Source organism: Salmo salar, chromosome 15, assembly GCF_965601325.2.
Source record: "Salmo salar chromosome 15, fSalSal1, whole genome shotgun sequence".
In the NCBI taxonomy this organism is placed as follows: domain Eukaryota; kingdom Metazoa; phylum Chordata; class Actinopteri; order Salmoniformes; family Salmonidae; genus Salmo; species Salmo salar.
The window spans coordinates 30,809,680-30,835,538 of NC_138305.1; the positions used below are offsets into that span (position 1 = coordinate 30,809,680).

Below are 25,859 nucleotides of genomic sequence, written 5' to 3' on the forward strand. Positions count from 1 at the left end.
CCTGCTCTAAAGTATTTTTGAGTTCTTAGAGTAACTGTGAATGGATGTTACAATAACACGTTTTCATAAGATGCAATCTATGTCAAACAAGTCGATTTTTCTCGCAAAATGAGAGTTAGGATATTTTAGCCACTGGAATCAGTGTGACACAGGCTGTTGCCATTTTCACAGTCACAGGTAGGTACTGTTTCATTTGTGAAGTTAGGTTGCATAATTATTGAATTTGTGTTTGGTAAAATGTGATATGCGGCAGGTAGCCTCGAGGTTAGAGCGTTGGGACAGTAACTGAAAGGTTGTTTGTTCGAATCCCTGAGCTGACAAGGTGAAAAATCAGTCTGTGTCCTTGAGCAAGGCACTTAATGTCAATTTCTCCAGGGGTGCTGGACAATGGTGACCCTGACTCCCCTCCCTGGTGGTGTCTCAGGGGGGTTTGAGATATACAAAAACCTAATTTCCATTTCACACTTATATAAATGAAAAATATAAACACCCCAAATTATTATTATATTCACTCATAGTGACATTGTATTACATTGATGGGTATAGACTGACATCTGGTGGCTAATTGGCGGTATTACAACTTTAGCCATATTATTGCAATAGGCCATTTTCTCAGACTGGTTCATTCTGTTTGAGAGGAGTGAGTGTATGTTATTTGTTATTACCCAGAGAATAAAAGAGTCCATGAGCTCAATCACCGCTCTGTATGTGTACCTGCTGTGCTGTCTGTTGCCTTTGGAGGGAAGAACAATAACATTTACAAGAGTACTTCCAAGCTCCAACTATACACTATATCTGGGTGTTTTCTGGTACTTGAAGATAGAAATGATCACTGAATCTGATACATAGTTACCAGGAAGAAAATACCTTTCAATTCAACTCTAATATCTTTATTGTTCATGTGAAGGAACTTCTTCTTGTGTAAAGTGGTTCAGGAAAACACACATAACGAGCAACAGGCAACGGAGGACATGCTTACAGAACAAAACTCACAAACGTCAAAGTTGGAGGCAAATAAAGCCAATGTTTGATACTGAAGAAGCTGAGGTAATAATTGAAGTAGCTAGTTGTGCTGCTACATCATGCAATATTTTACGTTTTCTCTGTTCCTTCATCCCAGCAGACACAACAGAGCTGCCTCAAAAGCACGCATATGAAGTGTCGGACTAGCCTGGTTAATACGTGTCGGGCTAGCCTGGTTAATACGTGTCGGGCTAGCCTGGTTAATACGTGTCGGACTAGCCTGGTTAATAAGTGTCGGACTAGCCTGGTTAATACGTGTCGGACTAGCCTGGTTAATACGTGTCGGACTAGCCTGGTTAATACGTGTCGGACTAGCCTGGTTAATACGTGTCGGACTAGCCTGGTTAATACGTGTCGGACTAGCCTGGTTAATACGTGTCGGACTAGCCTGGTTTATACGTGTCGGCCTAGCCTGGTTAATACGTGTCGGACTAGCCTGGTTTATACGTGTCGGACTAGCCTGGTTAATAAGTGTCGGACTAGCCTGGTTAATACGTGTCGGACTAGCCTGGTTAATACGTGTCGGACTAGCCTGGTTAATACGTGTCGGACTAGCCTGGTTAATAAGTGTCGGACTAGCCTGGTTAATAAGTGTCGGACTAGCCTGGTTAATAAGTGTCGGACTAGCCTGGTTAATACGTGTCGGACTAGCCTGGTTAATACGTGTCGGACTAGCCTGGTTAATAAGTGTCGGACTAGCCTGGTTAATACGTGTCGGACTAGCCTGGTTAATACGTGTCGGACTAGCCTGGTTAATACGTGTCGGACTAGCCTGGTTAATAAGTGTCGGACTAGCCTGGTTAATAAGTGTCGGACTAGCCTGGTTAATAAGTGTCGGACTAGCCTGGTTAATACGTGTCGGACTAGCCTGGTTAATACGTGTCGGACTAGCCTGGTTAATAAGTGTCGGACTAGCCTGGTTAATACGTGTCGGACTAGCCTGGTTAATACGTGTCGGACTAGCCTGGTTATTACGTGTCGGACTAGCCTGGTTAATAAGTGTCGGACTAGCCTGGTTAATACGTGTCGGACTAGCCTGGTTAATACGTGTCGGACTAGCCTGGTTATTACGTGTCGGACTAGCCTGGTTAATAAGTGTCGGACTAGCCTGGTTAATAAGTGTCGGACTAGCCTGGTTAATACGTGTCGGACTAGCCTGGTTAATACGTGTCGGACTAGCCTGGTTAATACGTGTCGGACTAGCCTGGTTAATAAGTGTCGGACTAGCCTGGTTAATACGTGTCGGCCTAGCCTGGTTTATACGTGTCTGTTACGGAGTCTAGTTGATAGGTAATCGACTAGCCGGACTGTTCCCCGGACTCCGCGTGTAGGGATTTGTACAATGCATGAACAAGGCTATTGAACTAGACATTGGTGTCTGTCTTTATTACTTTATCCAATATATCATACTGAAACATGGTATCAGAAGTGGCTCGAAAACCATACGTTTGTTATTTTTGTAGCTAAGTACAGTATAGGCGCGGTTACGTTCCATATGCGAACACACGCCGATTCCTACTCACAACACTGATCAACTAGTTGTTAGCTGGTTAGCTAGCATCACTACCTACCTCGATGACTGAAGGCAAAGAAGTCTCCTATTCCATCGCTATGGCAGCGAACATTCCGCCACCTAATCCCATGGTTCTCACAGGGGACTGGAATACTAATTGGGACAATTTCAGGGATGAATTCGAGGACTATGCGCTGGCGACCGGTCTACATGAGAAACCCAACGAGGTACAAGCGGCAACTCTGAGGAGTTTAATGGGCAGCGAATGCAGGCATATCTACCGGCACAATCTCACCCTCACAGCGCGACAACAGTGTGATGCAAAGGCTATATTGGATGCATTGGAGAATTACTTCAAACCCGCCAGAAACGTAATTTACGAGCGGTTCGTTTTCGGAAGCTGCAAACAGGAAGAGGGTGAGTCAGTACACAATTTTGTAACCCGTTTGAGAGAAAAATCCGCCACTTGTGAATACGGGGGATTGAAAGATGAATTGATTCGTGACAAAATAGTACTGGGAATTGCAAATGAGGATACACGCCGGCGTCTACTGAGAGAGAGAGGCTTAACATTAGTAACTGCCATCGAAATGTGCCGCACTGCTGAAGTCACTGACATGAGAATGAGAGCAATGGAAATCGAAACCCCACGCTCCGACGTTGACACTGTTCACGCTGTTGCTAGGCAGACATTCAGGCAAAACCAATCAAGGCAGAGTAATTCACCACGAACGGTGAACACAGAGAGCCCAGTAGCATGTATATACTGTGGGAATACGCACACACGTGGCAAAGAGCACTGCCCTGCCTATGGAAAACCATGCAGAGCTTGTGGAACTAATAATCACTTTGCAAAAGTGTGTCTCAAAAGCAAAAGAAGGGTGAGTGAGGGCAAGATTCACTGTGTTGATGATGTCACTCAATGTTCAGGGCTGAACAGTGAAAGTAACATTTACATGCATGAATCCATTGGGGCTGTACACTCAAGAGGGAAGAAATGGTTTGTGACACTACGATTACACAACAAGCAACAACAATGTCAACTGGATTCCGGTGCTACATGCAACGTAATGAGCTACAAAGACAAAATCAATCTGGCACCTGACACGCATCTATTGCCCAGCGATACTAGACTAAAGCTGTACTCAGGAGAGCTAATGAGCTCTATGGGCACCTTTGAGACCGAATGTGTTATTCGGGGACGCAAACACAAGCTGGAGTTTGAGATTGTGAAAACCAGTCAACATCCTCTCCTCTCAGGCTCTACATGCGAACGCCTGGGACTGATGCAGTTCACTGTACCAAATGACCTGCACATTGTGGATCATGTCCAGCATGGACCCCTGTCCAAAGAACAACTACTCAACAGATATGACGATGTATTCAACATGCCCGTTGAATCAGTGCCTGGTGAGGTACACTTTGAAGTGGATGAGAGCATCACTCCAGTCCAGTGTGCTCCTCGCAATGTGCCCATTGCAATGAAAGTGGCTGTGAAGGCCCAGCTGGACAAGTATGAGGCCGATGGCCACATGACATCTGTGACCGAACCAACTGACTGGATCAGCAATATGGTCATAGTGAAAAAACCAGAGAAGCTGAGGGTCTGCATCGACCCAAAGCATCTGAACCAAGCATTGAAACGATCCCACTACATCATGCCGACACTAGAGGATGTCCTCTACAAGCTTCCCAAGGCCAGGATTTTCACCTTGGTGGATGCCCGAGATGCATTCCTTCAATGCAAGCTGGACGAAGAAAGCAGCTTCATGACTACCTTCTGGACCCCCTGGGGTCGGAAACGCTGGCTCAAGCTCCCGTTTGGTGTCTCAGTGGCACCTGAGGTATACCAACGCAAGCAGCACGAGTTACTGGCTGGGCTCAAGGGCATTGAACCCATCGCTGATGATGTCCTGATCGTAGGCTGTGGTGACACAGACGATGAAGCAGAACGCGACCACGATGTGAAGCTCCTGGCACTGATGGAGCGCTGTCGAACAGTTAAGCTTCGTCTTGGCCTGAAGAAGCTACAGTTCAAGGTGAAAGACGTCCACTTCCATGGCCACATTCTTTCGGCAAAAGGCCTGAAGCCGGACCCAGACAAGGTCCGAGCGATCCTCGACATGCCAAACCCATCTGATGCAAAAGGAGTACAGCGTCTCATCGGTTTTGCAAACTATCTTGCAAAGTTCATGCCACACCTATCAGCAGTCTGTGAGCCTCTGCGCCGGTTGCTGGACAAAGACACACCATGGCACTGGCTACCCAAGCACGAGGCAGCGGTGCAGGAGATGAAATCTCTGGCTTCATCCATGCCAGTGTTGCGCTACTACGACGTCACGAAGCCTGTCACAATCCAGAGTGACTCCAGTCAAAGGGGACTTGGATGCTGCCTTATGCAGGAAGGCCAACCCGTTGCGTTTGCCTCGAGAGCGCTCACCCCCACCGAACAGAACTATGCACAAATTGAGAAAGAGTGCCTCAGCATCGTCTTCTCTTGCCAGCGATTCCATCACTACTTGTATGGTCGAGAGCTGGTCACCGCTGAAACTGACCACAAACCACTCATTGCCATATTCAGTAAACCTCTCCTCAACGCGCCCAAGAGGCTTCAAAGCATGCTCCTGACTCTGCAAAACTACAGCCTGAAGGTCATTTACAAGCCAGGACCAGAGATGTACATCAGCGACACACTGAGCAGGGCAACGGCACAATGTACAGGCAGAGGCACTGCCTATCAGCGGCAGGCCATCTGTTCGCTACAGCAGGAACAACAAGATGTTCAACAGATCAATCAGGCAGACTACTTAAATGTCACAGATCACCGCCTAGCCCAGATCAGGCAACACACTGACAAGGACGAACACCTACAATCACTGAAGTCCATGGCTCTCGCAGGTTGGCCATACCTGAAAGAGGAGACACCTTTCACAGTGAGAGAATACTGGACCTTTCGAGATGAGATCAGCGTGCAAAATGGCGTCTTGTTCAGAGGTCAGAAGGTCATTATTCCCAAATCACTACGTCCAGAGATGCTTACCCGCATACACTCCAGTCACGTTGGAGGTGACGCATGCTACCGCCAGGCTCGTGAAACATTATACTGGCCAAACATGCAAGCAGAAATTAAAGACTTTGTCAGCAACTGTACCACGTGCAACGAGTACGCTCATGAACAGCAAAAGGAAACCATGATGTCACACGAACTGCCCACAAGGGCCTGGCAAATCGTCAGCATGGACTTATTCAGCCACAGACAAAAGGACTATCTTCTCATTGTGGATCACTACTCTGACTTTTGGGAAATTGAACTGCTCCCTGACTTGTCTGCAGAGACGGTCATAAAGCGCTGCAAGGCGCAGTTTGCCAGGCAAGGTCAGCCTGACAAGGTAATCACGGACAATGGCCCACAATTCACTGCACAGTTCAAGCGTTTCGCCTCAGAATGGGAGTTTGACCATGTAACCTCCTCTCCAAGACACCCAAAAGCAAATGGCAAGGCAGAGTCAGCTGTCAAGATTGCAAAAAACCTGTTAAGCAGGGCCGCGCGCGACAGCAACGACCCATGGAAAGCGATCTTACAGTGGAGGAACACACCCACCGAAAACATGGACAGCAGCCCAGCACAACGCCTTCTGTCCAGACGTCTGAAGACTACCATCCCCGTAGCTAACAAGCTACTTGAGCCCTGCGTCATGGTTGGCGTCACGGACAAACTGCGTCGCAGAAAGCAGCTCGCTAAGTGCTTCTACGACCGGACTGCTCGAGACCTACCAGAACTGGAGGTGGGTGAAACGATAAGGATGAAACCGCTGCCGGGAGACCACACAGGACTTTGGAGGCTGGGCACGTGCCTACAGAGAGTTGCACCACGCTCTTACCTGGTGGATGTTGGTGGCTCCCTCTATCGTCGCAATCGGGTGGATCTGCGCATAGCAGAGCGGACAAACCAGAACACGCCATACACTCACCTAGATGAGATGGATCACAGTCCAGGCCTAAGGGTAAGAGGTGCAGAATTGAGACATGAGCCAACTGAAGGTGAGGCTTCTACCCCACCAAGCTCTCCAGCTCGTGGCCCTAATCCTACCCCTGTCAGAGCCAATACTTACTCACGGGTGGGTCGGCTGTGCAAGCCACCGGACAGGCTTACTCTGTAAGCAAGAGACTGTGTTAACTTGTCCTCCTGTTTATAAAAATAAACATTTAAAAAATAAAAATAAATAAAATAAAAGAAAATAAAGAAAAAAAGAAAATTTAAAAAGAAAGGAAGATGACAACTGAAGTAAAAAGAAAATGTCATGCGTTCTTAATTGTTATGACTTGATTGTTAAGAATTTAATGTTATGCTGTTATGTTTGCACTTTCTATTGAAAAGGATGATGTTATACGGAGTCTAGTTGATAGGTAATCGACTAGCCGGACTGTTCCCCGGACTCCGCGTGTAGGGATTTGTACAATGCATGAACAAGGCTATTGAACTAGACATTGGTGTCTGTCTTTATTACTTTATCCAATATATCATACTGAAACAGTGTCGGCCTAGCCTGGTTAATACGTGTCGGACTAGCCTGGTTAATACGTGTCGGACTAGCCTGGTTAATACGTGTCGGACTAGCCTGGTTAATACGTGTCGGACTAGCCTGGTTAATACGTGTCGGACTAGCCTGGTTAATACGTGTCGGACTAGCCTGGTTAATACGTGTCGGACTAGCCTGGTTAATAAGTGTCGGACTAGCCTGGTTAATACGTGTCGGACTAGCCTGGTTAATACGTGTCGGACTAGCCTGGTTAATACGTGTCGGACTAGCCTGGTTAATACGTGTCGGACTAGCCTGGTTAATAAGTGTCGGACTAGCCTGGTTAATAAGTGTCGGACTAGCCTGGGTGACTGTCTGTTTCTGCTCTCCTACCATGTCCTTATGGAATTGTCAAGTCAAACAGAATCCAAATCTATTTTTCAAGCGAGACCAGGTCCAACCACGACAGCAGCAGTGTGTGTGTTGCTGTGTCAGTGTAGTGTGTGGGTAGAGTCAGTGCAAAACAATTAAGATGCATAAATAAATAATAAAGGGTGTTTATGTAAATAGTATGAGTAGCCATTCGATTAACTGTTCAGCAGTCTTATGGCTTGGGGGTAAAAGCTGTTTTGGTCCCAGATTTGGTGCTCCGGTACTGCTTCCTGTGCGGTAGCAGAGAGAACTTGGGTGGCTGGAGTCTTTGACAATTTTTAGGGCCTTCCTCTGACACCGCTTGGTACAGAGGTCCTGGATGGCAGGCAGTTCTGCCCGGTGATGTACTGGGCCGTACATATGTAGCGCCTTGCGGTTGGATGCTGAGCAGTTGCCATACCAAACGGTGATGCAGCCAGTCAAGATGCTTTCAATGGTACAGCTATATAACTTTTTGAGTATCTGAGGGCCCATGCCAAATCTCTTCAGCCTCCTGAGTTGTCATGCCCTGTGTTGATGTGTGTGGACCATGATAGGTCCTTAGTGATGTGGACACTGAGGAACTTGAAGCTCACGACCTGCTCCACTACAGCCCTGTCGATCTGAATGGGGGCGTGGTTGGCCCTACGTTTCCTATAGTCCACAATAAGTTCCTTCGTCTTGCTGACGTTGAGGTTGAGCTGTAGTTCATAAAAAGCATTCTCATGTACTGTAGGTGTTCCTTTTGTCCAGGTCCTTGTGGGGTATGGTGTCAAATGTGTTTGTGTCATAAATATCTTGTCCTAATGTAACCAAAGTTACTACATTCCCATGTTGAAAGTGACCTCTGCTGATCAAATGGTGTAGCTGACCTCTGCTGATCAAATGGTGTAGCTGACCTCTGCTGATGTCACGTCCTGACCATAGAAAGATGTTATATTCTATGGTAGAGTAGGTCAGGGCGTGACAGGTTTTTTTCTTCTATGTTTTCTATTTCTATGTTGTCAGGGTCTAGTTTTGTATTTCTATGTTGGGGTTTTGTTTGGGATGATCTCCAATTAGATCATACTTAAGTAGGGTTTTTTTCCACCTGGGTTTGTGGGAGATTGTTTTTGAGTAGTGTATGTTTCACCTCTGTGTCACGGTTTGTTGTTTTGTTCTGTAGTTTATGTTTATGTATCGCATAGTTTCACAGTGTAAATAAAATGTGGAACGACACACACGCTGCACTTTGGTCCGCTTCTCCTTGTGACAGCTGATCAAATGGTGCAGCTGACCTCTGCTGATCAAATGGTGCAGCTGACCTCTGCTGATCAAATGGTGCAGCTGACCTCTGTTGATCAAATGGTGCAGCTGACCTCTGCTGATCAAATGGTGCAGCTGACCTCTGCTGATCAAATGGTGCAACTGACCTCTGCTGATCAAATGGTGCAGCTGACCTCTGCTGATCAAATGGTGCAGCTGACCTCTGCTGATCAAATGGTGCAGCTGACCTCTGCTGATCAAATGGTGCAGCTGACCTCTGCTGATCAAATGGTGCAGCTGACCTCTGCTGATCAAATGGTGCAGCTGACCTCTGCTGATCAAATGGTGCAGCTGACCTCTGCTGATCAAATGGTGCAGCTGACCTCTGCTGATCAAATGGTGCAGCTGACCTCTGCATCTCATACATCATGGTCATTTCGGTAAGGTTTAATATTCCCATGCTAGAGTTCTTGTACATAGATTGTATTGACTTACACATTCATGAATTGTGTGTCTTCACAGTTTCTATCACCATAATGAAGCCAGAGAGAAAGCAAGACCTCTGCACAGGGAAAAAAGTATACTGTGACATTCAGAGGAGCATGGGAAACATACTTTAATGGGTCTAATAGTAAAGACATGTAATTTAACAGTAAAAATGTATTTACATTTTAATGTGGTATGAACAACCAGTCATGATGTTTTCATCTGATACTCAAACAAATCACTTAAAAAAGTAGGTTACCTGTGGCTGCGCTGTTAAACACCATAAGTGTAATGGCATTGTGATTGTCATTAGGCCTACTAGTGGGTGTATTCATGTATGCCACGGGAAGCCAATCTTCCCCAAAAATGTGAACAATATAAAAAAAGAAAAAACGTATGAAATAATGTTTTAGAATTTTCCTTCAATTCACAAGTGGCTGAATCTACAGTGGCTGAATCTACAGTATCTCACCAGAGAAAGCATCCGGGCAAAACAGCACCCCCTCTATCTAGCCCATGTAATACTGTTTTAGTCCAGAAAGCATCAGATACTTGGGCTACACATTCTGAGACAGAGGCGCACATCTTGTTGTCGGCGCACATCTCTGTCAAATGATCCCCCCCCCCCCCAAAAACAACTTTTACTTTTGTTACCTTTAGAGGAGCTCATGTCTCATTCAGGGGAGCCGACCCCCGTAATTCACATTCTGCCTCTGCGTCTTATATGGAATTCTGTGATCTATGATCACCTTGACTCAGACAGACAAATTCAGGCTGGGAAGGATGATGGAGTGGGAGGTAAGCAGGCACCCTGACTGTGGGGTGGAGGTCAGGTTAGCTGTTGTAAGCGGATTAGTGAGCAGCAGACGTCAGAGAGCAGGCTGAACACACACAGGTGCAGACACACTATGGTCTGTGCAGACATACTGTACTCTCTATTACACACACACAAACACACAAAGCACAGAGGATTACCCTTAGACCTGTATTCAGCCAGAAGAAGCTTAAAAACCTTTTACAGAGAGAATAAGAGCAGGAGCCACTTCTCTTTCTCTGTTACTTTCTTCTTGTTTTTTCTAGCATTTTTCTTTTAACTCTGTACTCATATTTCTTTCCCACTTTACTTGTTGATCATCAGCACCTCTGATTACCGCTACATTTCTGTTTCCTGGTTTGATTACCGCTAAATATCTGTTTCCTGGTTTGATCACTGCTACATTCCTGTTTCCTGGTTTGATCACTGCTACATTCCTGTTTCCTGGTTTGGATTTCTCTTTCTTCTTTCTTTGGATCCCCATTAGCTGACTCCAGGCCATCTGCTAGTCTTCCTGTGAAGCCTCTTCACTACAGCCTTTTCTCAGTCTGGATGGGGGAGGGCGGGATGCTGGTGTCTCCCGAGCGCCTAGAGCAGCTGATGAACAGCATGGAGGTTCTCCTCTCTGACGTGGAGCAGCTCCGGGGCCACTGTGGCCACAACATGACGGAGCTAACCCGCATGGTGCTGGAGCTGAGGCAGGAGCGGAGAGAGCTGGCAGAGAGGTACGAGGCGTTGTCCCGTGACATGCAGGAGGCCATGGACGCCATGGAGGAGCTGCAGGATACCAAGTTCGCCTTCAACTCCAAGGAGAGGCAAGCGCAGAAGCTCAACAGGCAGCTCTGAGTGGAAAAGAGTGCTGTGGTGTTCAGTTGGCAGAAATCATTTTGAAATGGAGTGAAACCGGGAGATACTACCTGGATGTTTCCAATGAGAGTGAAGATTTTCATTTGCTCTGCGAAATGTTTGGCGATATACTGAACACAACCCATGAGAGACTGACTGATTCAGATTCTGTCCCAGACTGCTCTATGGAAAACCAAATGGACACTTGAGAGAGCAGAGACTGTGTGGTGGGTTTAGAGAGGATAGAGATGTATCACTCTCTGTGGAGATACGGGAGGGGGGAGACATCTTTGTGGAATGGTGTTTTTAGCGTTTTTATTTAGCTGTTTTTGATGTTGAGGGATGAGTCAATCAAAGAGCAATCTGTCATATCTGAGCCTATGCAAGTTTAACAGTCTTGTTTGAGACCTGAAGACTAGCGTTAGCTCCCTGAGCTAATGCCTAGGCTTTAGTTCACAGCTAACGCAGTAGCATGAAGTAGACCATGGGTTTGAACCCAGTTGGGAGCACCTGAAATATGGTCACCAAAGTAGTTCAGAACCGACCAGAAAGAACTACAGTTCTACACATTACATACTGTAGTTATTTTTGATTTGGGCTTTCAGGTCATCGGAGGACACTTCTCCACGTCAGCTCTCTGTCTTGTCACTTTCTGTCCCTTTCTCCTGCTCTCTGTCTTGTCACTTTCTTTCCCTTTCTCCTGCTCTCTGTCTTGTCCCTTTCTCCTGCTCTCTGTCTTGTCCCTTTCTCCTGCTCTCTGTCTTGTCCCTTTCTTTCCCTTTCTCCTGCTCTCTGTCTTGTCCCTTTCTCCTGCTCTCTGTCTTGTCCCTTTCTCCTGCTCTCTGTCTTGTCCCTTTCTTTCCCTTTCTCCTGCTCTCTGTCTTGTCCCTTTCTCCTGCTCTCTGTCTTGTCCCTTTCTCCTGCTCTCTGTCTTGTCCCTTTGTCCTGCTCTCTGTCTTGCCCCTTTGTCCTGCTCTCTGTCTTGTCTCTTTCTGTCCCTTTCTCCTGCTCTCTGTCTTGTCCCTTTCTCCAGCTTTCTGTCTCGTCCCTTTCTCCTGCACTCTGTCTCGTCTGCTTTTGACTGAGAAATCCCCCTCTTTTTCTGCCTTGTGTTTCTCCCTCTCTCTCTCTCTACCTCTCCCTCCCCCTCCCCTTTCTCTCCCCAGGATAGATAGCCTACTGATTAGATTAAAGTATATATTCCAGGGTTCCGTGTGGCTGTGTGTTCCCCAGCAGAGAAGCCGTAATGTCTACTGTCTTCTCCTGTCTGGTGAAAACGTGGCATGGGAACCGCTACTAATGGCACCCTAACACACAGAAACAGGGCATGATTCCTTCCCCACCCTGGCATTGCTCTTCCTCTGTTTTCACACTGAAATAACTCCGAAATAACCCCCTAAGGTGATTTCAGTGACTTGGTGTGTGTTTAGTGGGGTTGTGGGGTGTGCAAAAGGGACTTTCAGCGGTTGGAGTGGTAAACGTCGCACGAAGTTGAGCCACAAACAAACCTTTAAAGGACTTAACTAACTGTTGTCTCTGGATGTGTGTAACCATGTCTTTTCCAGCTGTTATACTCTATGCTTTTATGGATGTGTATATTTGTAATAAGGAAAACTCAGGCCTCTAAGAAAGAGTGGCAGCTGGTACAATGAATTAGGTTTAATAATAGCAAAAAGGGAACAACAATCCACAGCAGAGCAGAAGATTGTTGCAGTCTTAAACTGAATCACACAGCATGTACAGTATATACTTGATACATAATGGTGCAATACAATACCTATGTGTGTATACATTCATGTGAATCGTCAGTGTGTCCTTGGACTTTCGGTAACTAGCTCTGTCATCAATCATTATCATCAGATATATGAGAACAATTTATTATAACAGCCAGAATCAAGTCTAGAGACAATCAGCCCACACCTCCACACTATAGACCTTTGTTATCATTTCCCCATCACAATATACGTTCTGAATTCTAGGATCATTTCATTGTCCTTCCAATTGTTCACTTTATTCTACGTTACTGATACCACTGATACTTACCTCTTACCTGGTACTATAATGGTTGTGGAATAATAATGGGTACTTTCTGGTACTTTCTTCAAAGAATATAACTGGTAACTAACTACCTGTTTAGCCTAGTGGTGCTTCATAGACTGATTCCTAGAGAAAGAGTAATTCAGTGTTGTAATTCCTTGGTTATTATTGTGTAATGATCAGAGGTAATTTCTTCACTGTAAAATAAAAGGTACATTTTGTGTTATTGTTTGCTCTTATGGTGTCCTGCTCTGCCCTGTCCTGCTTTACAATATATCAATGTCTGTGTGCAACAAGGTCGATGTAGCAAATACCGTACACAATAACATACTGTACTACCAACACATTATTGGCCTGGATGTCACTTCAGACAGAGTTGAATATCATAGTTTGCCAGAATGAACAGAAGAAAAGTTTTACCCCAAAATAGGTATGTATCCTGATAAAAAGCAACAACAAAAAATATGAAAAACAAAGTGATGGGGGAAATCCAAGTTGAAAGGAGCAAAGTGAATTGAATTTAAAAGGCGTTAATTTCATGCAAGGAGTTAATTGTAACCGGACACCTGTACTATAGCTAACAGCTCTGAGAGCTGGGAAGTTAAGAGGGCTGATAACTGAGTGTCAGTCGCTTTCCTGTCTCCAGGGCGAGTGCACATCCTTCTGGGACACTGAGCAAGAGGAGTGGATTTGAACTACAGAGATCTTGAAAAGGTACGATTGAATGATGATCATATATTCTATTGTATTTTGGACATTTTTGCAAACGTTTAGGCACCTTTGTATTTTTCCTATCTCTGCTAGTAAACATGAACATCCTACTGGTCCTGGTTCTCCTGCAGTTACTGGCTGTACCATCATCTTCTGTGAGTGATACCTATTTGATTTGATGTATTGCTTGGGTTAAAAAAACATACAGGTGAATAATGATGTGTGAGAAAGTTACAGACTCACCAATACCATACCCCCCACCTCAAAAATACTCACATCTCCTGTTATTGTATTTTATTATTATTTGTATTTTTTTACTACCCTGTTTCCCATAGCACAGGGTAATACTGAACGCATTAAGAAGCGCTATCTTACCTCTGAAGTTGCTACAGATTTATTGAGTTTATGAACAATACTCCATCACCTATTCTGCCTTCCTCTCGTGGTGATTTAGTTGATCGTTTTTATTGCAATTTAAGGGCAACTGTTGATGCCATAGCTCAAGTTGAAAAGGGCCACAGCAAAACAAAGAGGCCCTTGGATGAGTGAGGAAACTAATCAATTAAAGAGAAATAGCAGAAAGGCAGAGTGGAAGTGGAGAAAGTCAAAGTTACAGGTGTATTATGATATTCTGAGACAGTAACTTGGCATATATAACAAGGCAATTAGAAATGCCAGACGGGCTCATTTTCTAACTTGATCACTAATAATCTGAATAATTCGAGAGTGCTCTTCTCGACCATTGATGGCCTGATAAATCCTACCCCCCCAGACCTATGTGAACTTTCCTCCACATCTAAATGTGATGAGTTTGCGGCATATTTCAGAGATAAGATAACCAACATTAGGCTGGGTATCAGTCAAGATCTGATGTGAAGTTTGGTGATATGTCCCCTAACCTAGCACACAAAGGCACTATGGATTTATTTACCCTGGTTGACACAGACATGCTCAGGAAAGGGATATCACAACTTAAGTCTTCTACCTGCCATCTCGATCCTATCCCCACCACCTTTTCAAAACTGTTTTTAATTGCATATCTGAAGAAGTGAAAGCTATTGTTAATCAGTCCCTGTTCACAGGCACTTTCCCCACTGCACTAAAAACTGCTATGGTGAAAACCTTTCTGAAGAAAAGTAATTTAGATTCTTCAGCTCTTAGCAAATTTCAGCCAATCTCCAACCTTCCATTCTTAAGCAAAATTCTGTAGAAATTAGTGTTCAAAGAGCTAAATTATTTTTTAAGTGCCAACCGTATTTAGAATAAAATCCAATCTGCTTTCCGTGCCCACCACAGCATAAAAACAGCCTTATTTACAGTGATACATGATCATAGAGTCAACGCAGATGCCAAACAGCTGTCTGTCCTTGTACCCTTAGATTTAAGTTCTGCATTCGACACTGGTGACCATGATGTCCTTCTGGACTGACTGGAGAGGTGGGTTGGTCTCTCCGGTCCAGTTCTAAATTGGTTTAGGACCTATTTAACAGGTCAAGAGTTTTTGTCACCCTTGTTGAAGATAACTCAGTGAAAATACATGTCACGTGGCATTCCACAAGGTTCGATACTGTTCAGTTTATAGGTGTTACCCCTTGGCAGCGTTATCAGAAAGCACAGCATTGATTTTCCCTGCTAAGCAGATAATACACAACTTTACATTTCTGTGTTACCAGAGGATTTTAGCTCCACGGATAAATTATTAGACTGTATTAGTGATTCAAATACTTGGATGGCTCACAACTTCCTATAGGTAAATCAAGACAAGGTACTTTTTGTTGGAGCCAAAGCACAGAGAGAGAATCTAGCCGCACATTTTAATTCACGGACAATAAAAAGTAAAAAACCTAGGTGTTATTTTTGATTCTGAACTCAATTTCAAATCACACATTAGGAATGTGACCAAAATAGCTTTTTACCACCTGAGGAACATTGCCAAGGTGCGGCCGTTTCTCTCTCAGGCTGATACAGAAAAACTCATCCATGCTTTTATTACAAGCAGGCTTGACTATTGTAATGGTCTACCCAAGAAGGTAATTTGTCAACTGTAAAAACATACAGAATGATGCAGCATGGGTAGTGACCGACACCAGACTGAGCACACACACCACCGGTTTTAAAGTCTGCACTGGCTGCCTGTGAGTTTTAGAATTCATTTTAAGATTATTCTATTGGTTTTTAAATCAATCCAGGATTGTGCACCCCAATATGTCAGACATGGTTTTAAGTTATGTACCCAGTAGGTCCCTCAGGTCCTCTGGCACTTTTAACTATCCCAAAGCCTAGGACCAAGAAGCATGGAGAGGCAGCCTTTAGTTATTATGCCCCCAGCCTCTGGAATAGCCTGCCAGAGAACCCGAGGGGGACCAAGAGGCATGGAGAGACAGCCTTTAGTTATTATGCCCCCAGCCTCTGGAATAGCCTGCCAGAGAACCTGAGGGGGACCAAGAGGCATGGAGAGACAGCCTTTAGTTATTATGACCCCAGCCTCTGGAATAGCCTGCCAGAGAACCCGAGGGGGACCAAGAGGCATGGAGAGACAGCCTTTAGTTATTATGCCCCCAGCCTCTGGAATAGCCTGCCAGAGAACCTGAGGGGGAGCAAGAGGCATGGAGAGACAGCCTTTAGTTATTATGCCCCCAGCCTCTGGAATAGCCTGCCAGAGAACCTGAGGGGGAGCAAGAGGCATGGAGAGACAGCCTTTAGTTATTATGCCCCCAGCCTCTGGAATAGCCTGCCAGAGAACCTGAGGGGGACCAAGAGGCATGGAGAGACAGCCTTTAGTTATTATGCCCCCAGCCTCTGGAATAGCCTGCCAGAGAACCCGAGGGGGACCAAGAGGGCATGGAGAGACAGCCTTTAGTTACTATGACCCCAGCCTCTGGAATAGCCTGCCAGAGAACCCGAGGGGGACCAAGAGGGCATGGAGAGACAGCCTTTAGTTACTATGCCCCCAGCCTCTGGAATAGCCTGCCAGAGAACCCGAGGGGGCTGAAACTGGAAACATGAAAAAATAGATCTTAAAACACATTTTTAGATTTGCTTTTCCTCAGGGTGCTTTTTTGTTCAGTTTGTCATTCTTTTGATTTTATCTTATGTTTTTTGTGTAGTAAATATTTCAGCTTTATTTTCATTGTTTTTTTTAAATATTTTTTTCCTGTAAAGCACATTGCGTTGATGGATAAATAAAGCTTGACTTCATTTGACTTGATGGTGAGAGGTTAGCATGTCTTGGGGTATGATATTTGTACTTCTGTAACTTTCTCACTCATCATTATTCTCAATTCATTTAAGGCCAATATGTAATCATGGTAGCATCCACAATAATGTAGAAGTATTTAGAAACATGTTCTATTCTTATTTGCAATAAAAGTGACTCCAAAATGACACAATATATGATTTACCATTCATTTCTATTGGACACAAAATAATCTGAAACAACCTAAACAAACGGCAAATGCATCCAACAAGTTTGTAGAACCACAAGCTTGATGTAATCATTGCGTGCTAGGAATATGGACCAAACACTTAACATTTTACTATACTGAACAAAAATATAAATGCAAAATATAAAGTGTTGGTTTCATGTGCTAAAATAAAAGATCCCAGAAATATTTTTGTTCACGTCCCTGTTAGTGAGCATTTCTCCTATGCCAAGATAATCCATCTACCTGACAGGTGGGGCATATCAAGAAGCTGATTAAACAGCATGATCATTACACAGGCGCACCTTGTGCTGGGGACAATAAAAGACCACTATAAAATGTGCAGTTTTGTCACACAACACAATGCCACATATGTTTCAAGTTTTCAGGGATCGTGCAATTAGCTGACTGCAAGAATGTCCAACCTCCAACGTCGTTTTAGAGAATTTGGCAGTACGTCCCACTGGCCTCACAACCGCAAACCACTTGTAACCACGCCAGCCCAGGACCTCCACATCTGACTTATTCACTTACGGGATCGTCTGAGAACAGCCACCCGGACTGCTGATGAAAATGAGGAATATTTCTGTCTGTAATAAAGCCCTTTTGTGGGGAAAAACTCTGATTGGCTGGGCCAGGACAACCCATGGCTGTGCCCCTGCCCAGTCATGTGAAATCCATAGATTAGGGCATAATTAATTTATTTCAGTTGACTGATTTCCTTATATGAACTGTGTAAATCAGTGAAATCGTTGAAATTATTGCATGTTGGTTTATATCTTTGTTCAGTATACATAAATACACATATAAGTGCATTTTTTCCAATACTTTTGGTCCCCTAAAATGAAGGGACTATGTACAAAAAGTGCTGTAATTTCTAAACGGTTCAGCCGATATGGATGAAAATACCCTCAAATTAAAGCTGACAGTCTGTACTTTAACCTCGTGATCTTTGTAACATTTAAATCCAAAGTGCTGGAGTACAGAGCCAAAACAACAATACATGTGTCACTGTCCCAATACTGTTGGAGCTTCCTATATATATCAATGTTATACAAAGCAGATTTTCAGTGAGTACCCTCAATGAAAGACAAACAAAACAAAAACTAACCGGAAATACATATGATGATCCAATACTACTACATAATACCCCAACATGTATATAAAACAGCAATAATACAACACGACTCATGTCATTACACATTACAGGCACACATAGTCATATATTTTGTTTACAAAAACAGCTGGAATGTGGGGATTTTATATCATTACCATACTGGTGTGTAAAAGGTTTGTGTAATGATATGTAATTGTTTGTGGTGATAGGATGTTATCCACTTGCTATTCTGGTGTATACTTACCGAGTACTGTGTTTACTGGCGGGTTATGGTGTTTGGTGTGCTCACTGCTGTTGTGTTCCAGCTAACGGCGCCCAGCAATGACTACTGGGGAGAATACGGAACCTATGGGCCATGCAGCCGCCCCTGTGGCACAGGAGTAGCCATGAGGACCAGGCAATGTATCACAGCAAGGTAAAAAAAAGTGAATGTGAGAGAGTTGAGAGAGTGTGTGAGAGAGAGAGATGGAGAGAGAGAGAAAAGAGAGAGAGACAGAGAAAGAAAGAGAGAGACAGAGAAAGAGTTGAGAGTTGAGAGTGTGTGTGTTGAGAGTGTGTGTGTGTATGAGGATTGTATGTTTTTCTGACTCTCCTCTTTGATTTGCAGGACAGACGGAGGAAACAACTGCGTGGGATCTTCAAATTCTTACCGCACCTGTAATACGCAGGTACACGCATGCACACGCACACACACACACAACCCCCCCCCCCCCCAATGAAAACCCCAACAAACTGAGATTGTCTGTAATTGCTCCATGCAGGCATGTCCAGTGGGTTCCAGGGATATCCGTGAGGAGCAGTGTGCCCAGTTTAATAGGATGGACTTCCAGAGCAAGCGCTACACCTGGCTGCCTTACCATGGAGGTACAATGGGAATTACATGCAAATTATAAAGTGTAATATTTCACTGTGGATTATTACCCATATCCTAATTTTACATACATGAAGAATGACTAATGTTTGCTGTTAACATGTGAAGCGTCTAACCCATGTGAGCTGAACTGCGTCCCCCGTGGAGAGAACTTCTTCTACAGACACAGGCCTGCCGTGGTGGACGGGACACCCTGCTATGTGGGCCGCAGTGACATCTGTATCGCAGGCATCTGTAGGGTATTAGCACTTACCTTATATCGTTCTTTTCATTCGACATTTAATAATTCAACATGCCATGCACGCACGTGCGCACACACACAGACACACACACTGACAAACACACACACACTCACAGACAAACATACGCACACACACAGACACACACACTCACAGACACACATACGCACGCACACATACACACACACACACACACACACACACACACTCATATTGTCTTAATCTGTGTTATCTGATATCTAGGCGGTGATCAACGGAGAGATCCTCGGCATGGACCGTGATGTGGCGCCCGCCCCTCCCGCTCCCGCCGCCAACTTGCGCCACCGCGAGTCCCTCACGTACGCCTACACATACAGCGCCTGGTCCGAGTGCTCAGCCCCCTGCAATGGAGGCACACAGCACCGTAGTGTACAGTGCATGGTCCAGGACTCGACGGCGCCCCACGTGGTGGATGACTCTTACTGCGTCTCCCAGAGACTACCCAGGCCGGCCAGCCAGCAGGCCTGCAACCAGCAGCAGTGTGCCGAGTACAGTGTGTCCAGCTACAGTGTGGTGGGTACTGGGTACTGGGTAGCTACAGTGTGGTGGGTACTGGGTACTGGGTAGCTACAGTGTGGTGAGTACTGGGTACTGGGTAGCTACAGTGTGGTGGGTACTGGGTACTGGGTACCTACAGTGTGGTGGGTACTGGGTAGCTACAGTATGGTGGGTATCGGGTACTGGGTAGCTACAGTGTGGTGGGTACCAGGTACTGGGTAGCTACAGTGTGGGGAATACTGGGTACTGGGTAGCTACAGTGTGGTGGGTACTGGGTACTGCGTAGCTACAGTGTGGTGGGTACTGGGTACTGGGTAGCTACAGTGTGGTGGGTACTGGGTACTGCGTAGCTACAGTGTGGTGGGTACTGGGTATTGGGTAGCTACAGTGTGGTGGGTATTGGGTACCGGGTACTGGGTAGATACAATGTGGTGGGTATCGGGTACTGGGTAGCTACAGTGTGGTGAGCACTGGGTACTGGGTAGCTACAGTGTGGTGAGCACTGGGTACTGGGTAGCTACAGTGTGGTGGGTATCCCTGTAGCTCAGTTGGTAGAGCATGGTGTTTGCAATGCCAGGGTTGTGGGTTCGATTCCCACGGGGGGCCAGTACGGGGAGAAAAAAAATATATAATAATAAATGTATGAAATGTATGCATTCACTACTGTAAGTCGCTCTGGATAAGAGCTTCTGCTAAATTACTAAAATGTTAAAATAAAATGTACCGGGTACTGGGTAGCTACAGTGGTGGGTATCGGGTACTGGTACTGGGTAGCTACAGTGTGGTGGGTATCGGGTACTGGGTAGCTACAGTGTGGTGGGGACTGGGTACCGGTACTGGGTAGCTACAGTGTGGTGGGTACTGGGTACCGGGTACTGGGTAGCTACAGTGGTGGGTACTGGGTAGCTAGAGTGTGGTGGGGACTGGGTACTGGGTAGCTACAGTGTGGTGGGTACTGGGTATCGGGTACTGGGTAGCGACAGTGTGGTGGGGACTGGGTACTGGGTAGCTAGAGTGTGTTGGGTACTGGGTAGCTACAGTGTGGTGAGTACTGGGTACCGGGTACTGGGTGGCTACTGTGTGGTGGGTACTGGGTAGCAACAGTGGTGGGTATCGGGTACTGGGTAGCGACAGTGTGGTGGGGACTGGGGACTGGGTAGCTACAGTGTGGTGGGTACCGGGTACTGGGTGGGTACTGGGTAGCAACAGTGGTGGGTATCGGGTACTGGGTAGCGACAGTGTGGTGGGGACTGGGTACTGGGGAGCTAGAGTGTGTTGGGTACTGGTTAGCTACAGTGTGGTGGGTACTGGGTAGCTACAGTGTGGTGAATACTGGGTACTGGGTACCGGGTACCAGTATGGCCAGTATAGAGTCAACGTTAGCAATATGAAGACAGAGGGTAGATTAGGAGAGTGTTTCCCAAACCTCTCTGTCAACAAGATGTATCTGTCGGGACGCAAAATCATGTTCACTATACTGTACCTCTCTAGCAAGGTGTAAACTACTGTACTGACCAACTACAGTGTCGCCACAGAATGATTTTCAGATTGCAGATTTTGTTTTGCCGTTAAATTCCCTAATTGATATGTCCAATGTCCAGTGCTCAGTGAGCTGTGGTGATGGCCAGCAGACCAGGGAGGTGTTCTGTGTGGGGGCGGGAGGAGAGCATCTTGCGGAGCAGGCCTGCAGCGGTCTGGCACGCCCACCCACAGTCCAGGCCTGCCACAAACAAGCCTGCCATACCCACATCAGCTGGCATGTCAATGACTTCGGACTGGTGAGACAGATACCTTTTTTTTATTGGGTCAAAATCCTACATTACAAAACACTTTAAATAACATACATAAACAATGAGAGAGATACTTTTGACAGACTACAGTTCACTCTTATGTATCCTCTCATCTTTCCTTACTTTTGTGTCACTCTCTCCCTCTCTATCCTTCCATCCTACTCTCTCTCACTGCCCTCTCCCTCTGTCTCTCCCTCCCTCTCTTTGTCCCTATAGTGCTCTAAGAAGTGTGGTGGAGGGGTGCGTGAGAGAAGGGTGGTGTGTATGGACATAGAACAGAACCCACATGGGGAGGACAGATGTTCCCCCCATCCCAGACCCCCCACTGTGGAGCACTGTAACACCCAGGCCTGCCATGAAGCCCAGAGTGAGTCCAATCCCTGTGTGTGTGTGTGTGTGTGTGTGTGTGTGTGTGTGTGTGTGTGTGTGTGTGTGTGTGTGTGTGTGTGTGTGTGTGTGTGTGTGTGTGTGTGTGTGTGTGTGTGTGTGTGTGTGTTCATCCTTGTCCCTCTCTGTATAGGTGTACCAAGTGTCCATGACCCAAGAGGACATGACAGAACTCTGAGAGGATTTGTGCCTTATAACCCTTCAGGTACGTGTGTGTATCAGTTTGTGTGTGAAATTATAATCACCAATGTTCGTATACTGTCTTGGGATAATTAAAGTAGAGACAGAAATAGCTTACTGTTTATTTATCACTAATTTCTCACTCCAATAAATCACAGTTGACTATGAGACTATCTATCCTCAGGTTAAAACACACTTCTCTGAAGCCTTGTTTACCCTGCAAGCCTTAATGCTCCAATCAGTTCTGTTTTTCAAATCTGTTTTGGTCTACAGATTGTCCAATCAGCAAGTTACAAGTGATCAAATGGGATTTGTGCATGTTCAGACAGCAGTTATTTGCTGACATAGCTATGCTAGTTGTCATAGTAACGAGGGGTGTGTGCACAGTGGTGTAAGTTGATTGGTGGTGGTAAGTGGAGGCTGCTGAGGGGAGGGTCGGCTCATAATAAGGTCTGGAATGGCACAAATGGAATGGCATCAAACACTTGGAAAACCATAGGTTTGATATATTTCATACCATTCCACCTATTCAGCTCCAGCCATTAACATGAGCCCGTCCTCCCAAATTAAGGTGACACCAACCTCCTGTGGTGGTGGTGCTAAAACACACTTCTCTTATGGTACATACTGTATGTCCCAGTCCTCCCTGTCTAGACCAAAGGTATTCAACTCTGACCCTACGAGGTCCAGATCCTGCTGGTTTTGTCTTCTACCTGATAACTAATTGCACCCACCTGGTATCCCAGGTCTGAATCAGTCCAGGAACTAGCTTTGAGGTCCAGAGTTGAATTTGAGTGGTCTAGGCAGTGTTGTAATCCATCATAAAATCGTAGCTACATATATACATCACACGTTCCATTTGCCAAACTGGTAGGCCTATATCTAAAAATATACTGTCTAGCTAAACATACCTACCACTACTAAATATACTGTCTAGCTAAACATACCTACCACTACTAAATATACTGTCTAGCTAAACATACCTACCACTACTAAATATACTGTCTAGCTAAACATACCTACCACTACTAAATATACTGTCTAGCTAAACATACCTACCACTACTAAATATACTGTCTAGCTAAACATACCTACCACTACTAAATATACTGTCTAGCTAAAAAATAAACACACTCAGTTCTACATATTCTTACATGCTCATTTTTATCCGGGTGGGTATTTACTTTTTGTATATGTACTTTAAGTATAATATAGAGTTCAGGTGGGCCTTCGTACCTCACCAAACAAAGGAAAGGAAAGGTGATCAACAACAATGACAAAAATCATGAGAAGGGCTTACCAAGAAAAACTTCCAAAAGGGCTAATTTGAGGTGAAAAGGAGTTGTTGCACTCCACAAAGAAAAGGCAGAGATGTATTTATTTTTGCTCACTTTAATCCATTGAACAGGATGCGAACAGACGACTGATGTTTCAACGCCAAGCTAACGTCTTCCTCAGAGTGAAAAAAAAAAAAAATCTCTGCCTTTCTTTGTGGAGTGCTCCAACTCCTTTTTACCTTGAATTAGTCCTTTTGGAAGTTTGTCTTGGTAAGCTACTCTCATTAAGTATAGGCTATTTGTATACATTATGTAAACATGTGACCTTATGTGTGTTTGCTCTCTTTAGCCACTAACACAGTGTATGACCCTTACTCCACCACCGTGGTTGGTCCCCACTGTGCCCAGTCATACTATGGCTGCTGCCCGGATGGCCACACTTCCGCTGGTGGGCATAGAGGAGAGGGCTGTCCCACAGATGACTGTGAACGCACCCGGTAAGACATTGGTTCTGTTCAGTACGGCGCAGAACGGTTACAGAACATTACATAACGTTCAGATAGAGATAGCGTTGTGTTGCACACACATGGCACAAAGAGGTTGATTGTGACAAAAATGTATGTTACTTGCAGTCCAACTAGTGACTTTTAACTCAATGGCCTATATCAGGGCTGCCCAACCCTCTTCTGGAGATCTACCATCATGTTGGTTTTCAGTCCAACCCTCATCCTGGAGATCTACCATCCTGTTGGTTTTCAGTCCAACCCTCATCCTGGAGATCTACCATCCTGTTGGTTTTCAGTCCAACCCTCATCCTGGAGATCTACCATCCTGTTGGTTTTCAGTCCAACCCTCATCCTGGAGATCTACCATCCTGTTGGTTTTCAGTCCAACCCTCATCCTGGAGATCTACCATCCTGTTGGTTTTCAGTCCAACCCTCATCCTGGAGATCTACCATCCTGTTGGTTTTCAGTCCAACCCTCATCCTGGAGATCTACCATCCTGTTGGTTTTCAGTCCAACCCTCATCCTGGAGATCTACCATCCTGTTGGTTTTCAGTCCAACCCTCATTCTGGAGATCTACCGTACAGGTCTTCCCTGTGGCTCAGTTGGTAGAGCATGGTGTTTGCAACGCCAGCATGGTGTGTGCAGCGCCAGGGTTGTGGGTTCGATTCCCACGGGGGGCCAGTACAAAGAAAAATATATATATATTATCAAATAAATAAATGCACGAAATGAAATGTATGCATTCACTACTGTGCGTCTGCTAAATATGTAAAATGTCTTTTGGTTTTCAGTCCCACCCTAATTTAACAAACATGATTCTACTAATTAGCTGCTCAACAAGACCTTAACTAGCTGAATCAGATACGCTAATTTAGGGTTGGACCGAAAACCTACAGGACAGTAGATCTCCAGGAAGAGGGTTGGGCAGCCCTGGCCTATATGGATGCCATCTGTGTCCGTGTTTCTGTCTCACCTGTCTTTGTGTGTGCCTGTCCATACCAGCTACCTGTTGGTTTGTTTTCTATATCTTACCTGTGTGTGTGTCTGGTTGTCAGGTACGGCTGCTGTCTGGATGGGGTGACTCCTGCTCAGGGTCATGGAAGGGCAGGATGTGCTGATTACCACCCACCTGCGGTAAGAGCTGCTACCACCCATTATACCAGAGTGGCATCACTACAGACACCCTGGTTTGAATCCAGGCTGTATCACAACCGGCCGTGATTGGGAGTCCCATAGGGCGGCGCACAATGGGCCCAGCGTCGTCATGGGTTTGGCCGGTGTAAGCCGTTATTGTAAATAAGAATTTGTTCTTAAATTGACTTGCCTAGTTAAATAAAGGTTAAATATATATATGTCTTACTATACCACCTGTTTGTCTGTCTGCCTGTCTTTCTGTATGTATGTCTCTCTGTGTGTGCGTGTGTCTGACTTTCTCTCTCTCTCTCTCTGCAGGACCACTCTGCCCCAGCTTATGCTCAGTCCGGCCATATGTGCTCCCTGTCACGTGACGATGGACCCTGTGCCAACTGGACATCCCGCTTCCACTACAACTCAGCCACTGGCAGCTGCACCCAGTTCTGGTATGGTGGTTGCCATGGCAATGCCAACAACTTTGTGTCCAGGGACGTTTGCCAGAGGGAGTGTGGCGGCGCCGTCGTGACACCACGACAGGCATCCCCACCTGCACAGTCTGGCATGAGAGTAAGGGTGGGCGTGAGGGCGAGGGCGAGGGCATACCGCGCCCGGTCTTAAGAGACACAGGATGAATGTGTTTCAGTCATACACACACCATACAGAGGAAAGGAAAGATATGAAGCAATTCCATAAATTACTTCATCTGTGAACAAATGTCTTCCAAGATCTGACCTGCACCATTTCTCTGTGCTTTCTGTCATTGTTGGTATCAATAAACTGAACTGAACAAA

The 25,859-nt window shown here is 45.5% G+C and overlaps 1 protein-coding gene across 3 annotated transcripts; it reads left to right on the top strand.

The window, feature by feature from the left end:
* The first annotated feature begins 85 nt into the window (after positions 1–85).
* On the top strand, positions 86–25,859 carry LOC106571140 (papilin). Of its 3 annotated transcripts, none has more exons than XM_082961655.1 (14): positions 86–177; positions 13,542–13,609; positions 13,700–13,761; positions 18,451–18,560; positions 18,753–18,813; positions 18,907–19,009; positions 19,125–19,255; positions 19,499–19,807; positions 21,394–21,570; positions 21,799–21,949; positions 22,103–22,174; positions 23,776–23,923; positions 24,990–25,068; positions 25,387–25,859. In XM_082961655.1, the coding sequence occupies exons 3-14, from the start codon at positions 13,705–13,707 to the stop codon at positions 25,684–25,686; spliced, it is 1,698 nt and encodes a 565-aa protein (XP_082817781.1). In that variant the 5' UTR covers positions 86–177; positions 13,542–13,609; positions 13,700–13,704; the 3' UTR covers positions 25,687–25,859. The 3 variants fall into 3 exon arrangements, with proteins under 3 accessions (XP_082817781.1, XP_013999334.1, XP_013999332.1); XM_014143859.3 differs by lacking the exon at positions 86–177 and adding an exon at positions 898–1,047; XM_014143857.3 differs by lacking the exon at positions 86–177 and having other exon boundaries at positions 13,491–13,609.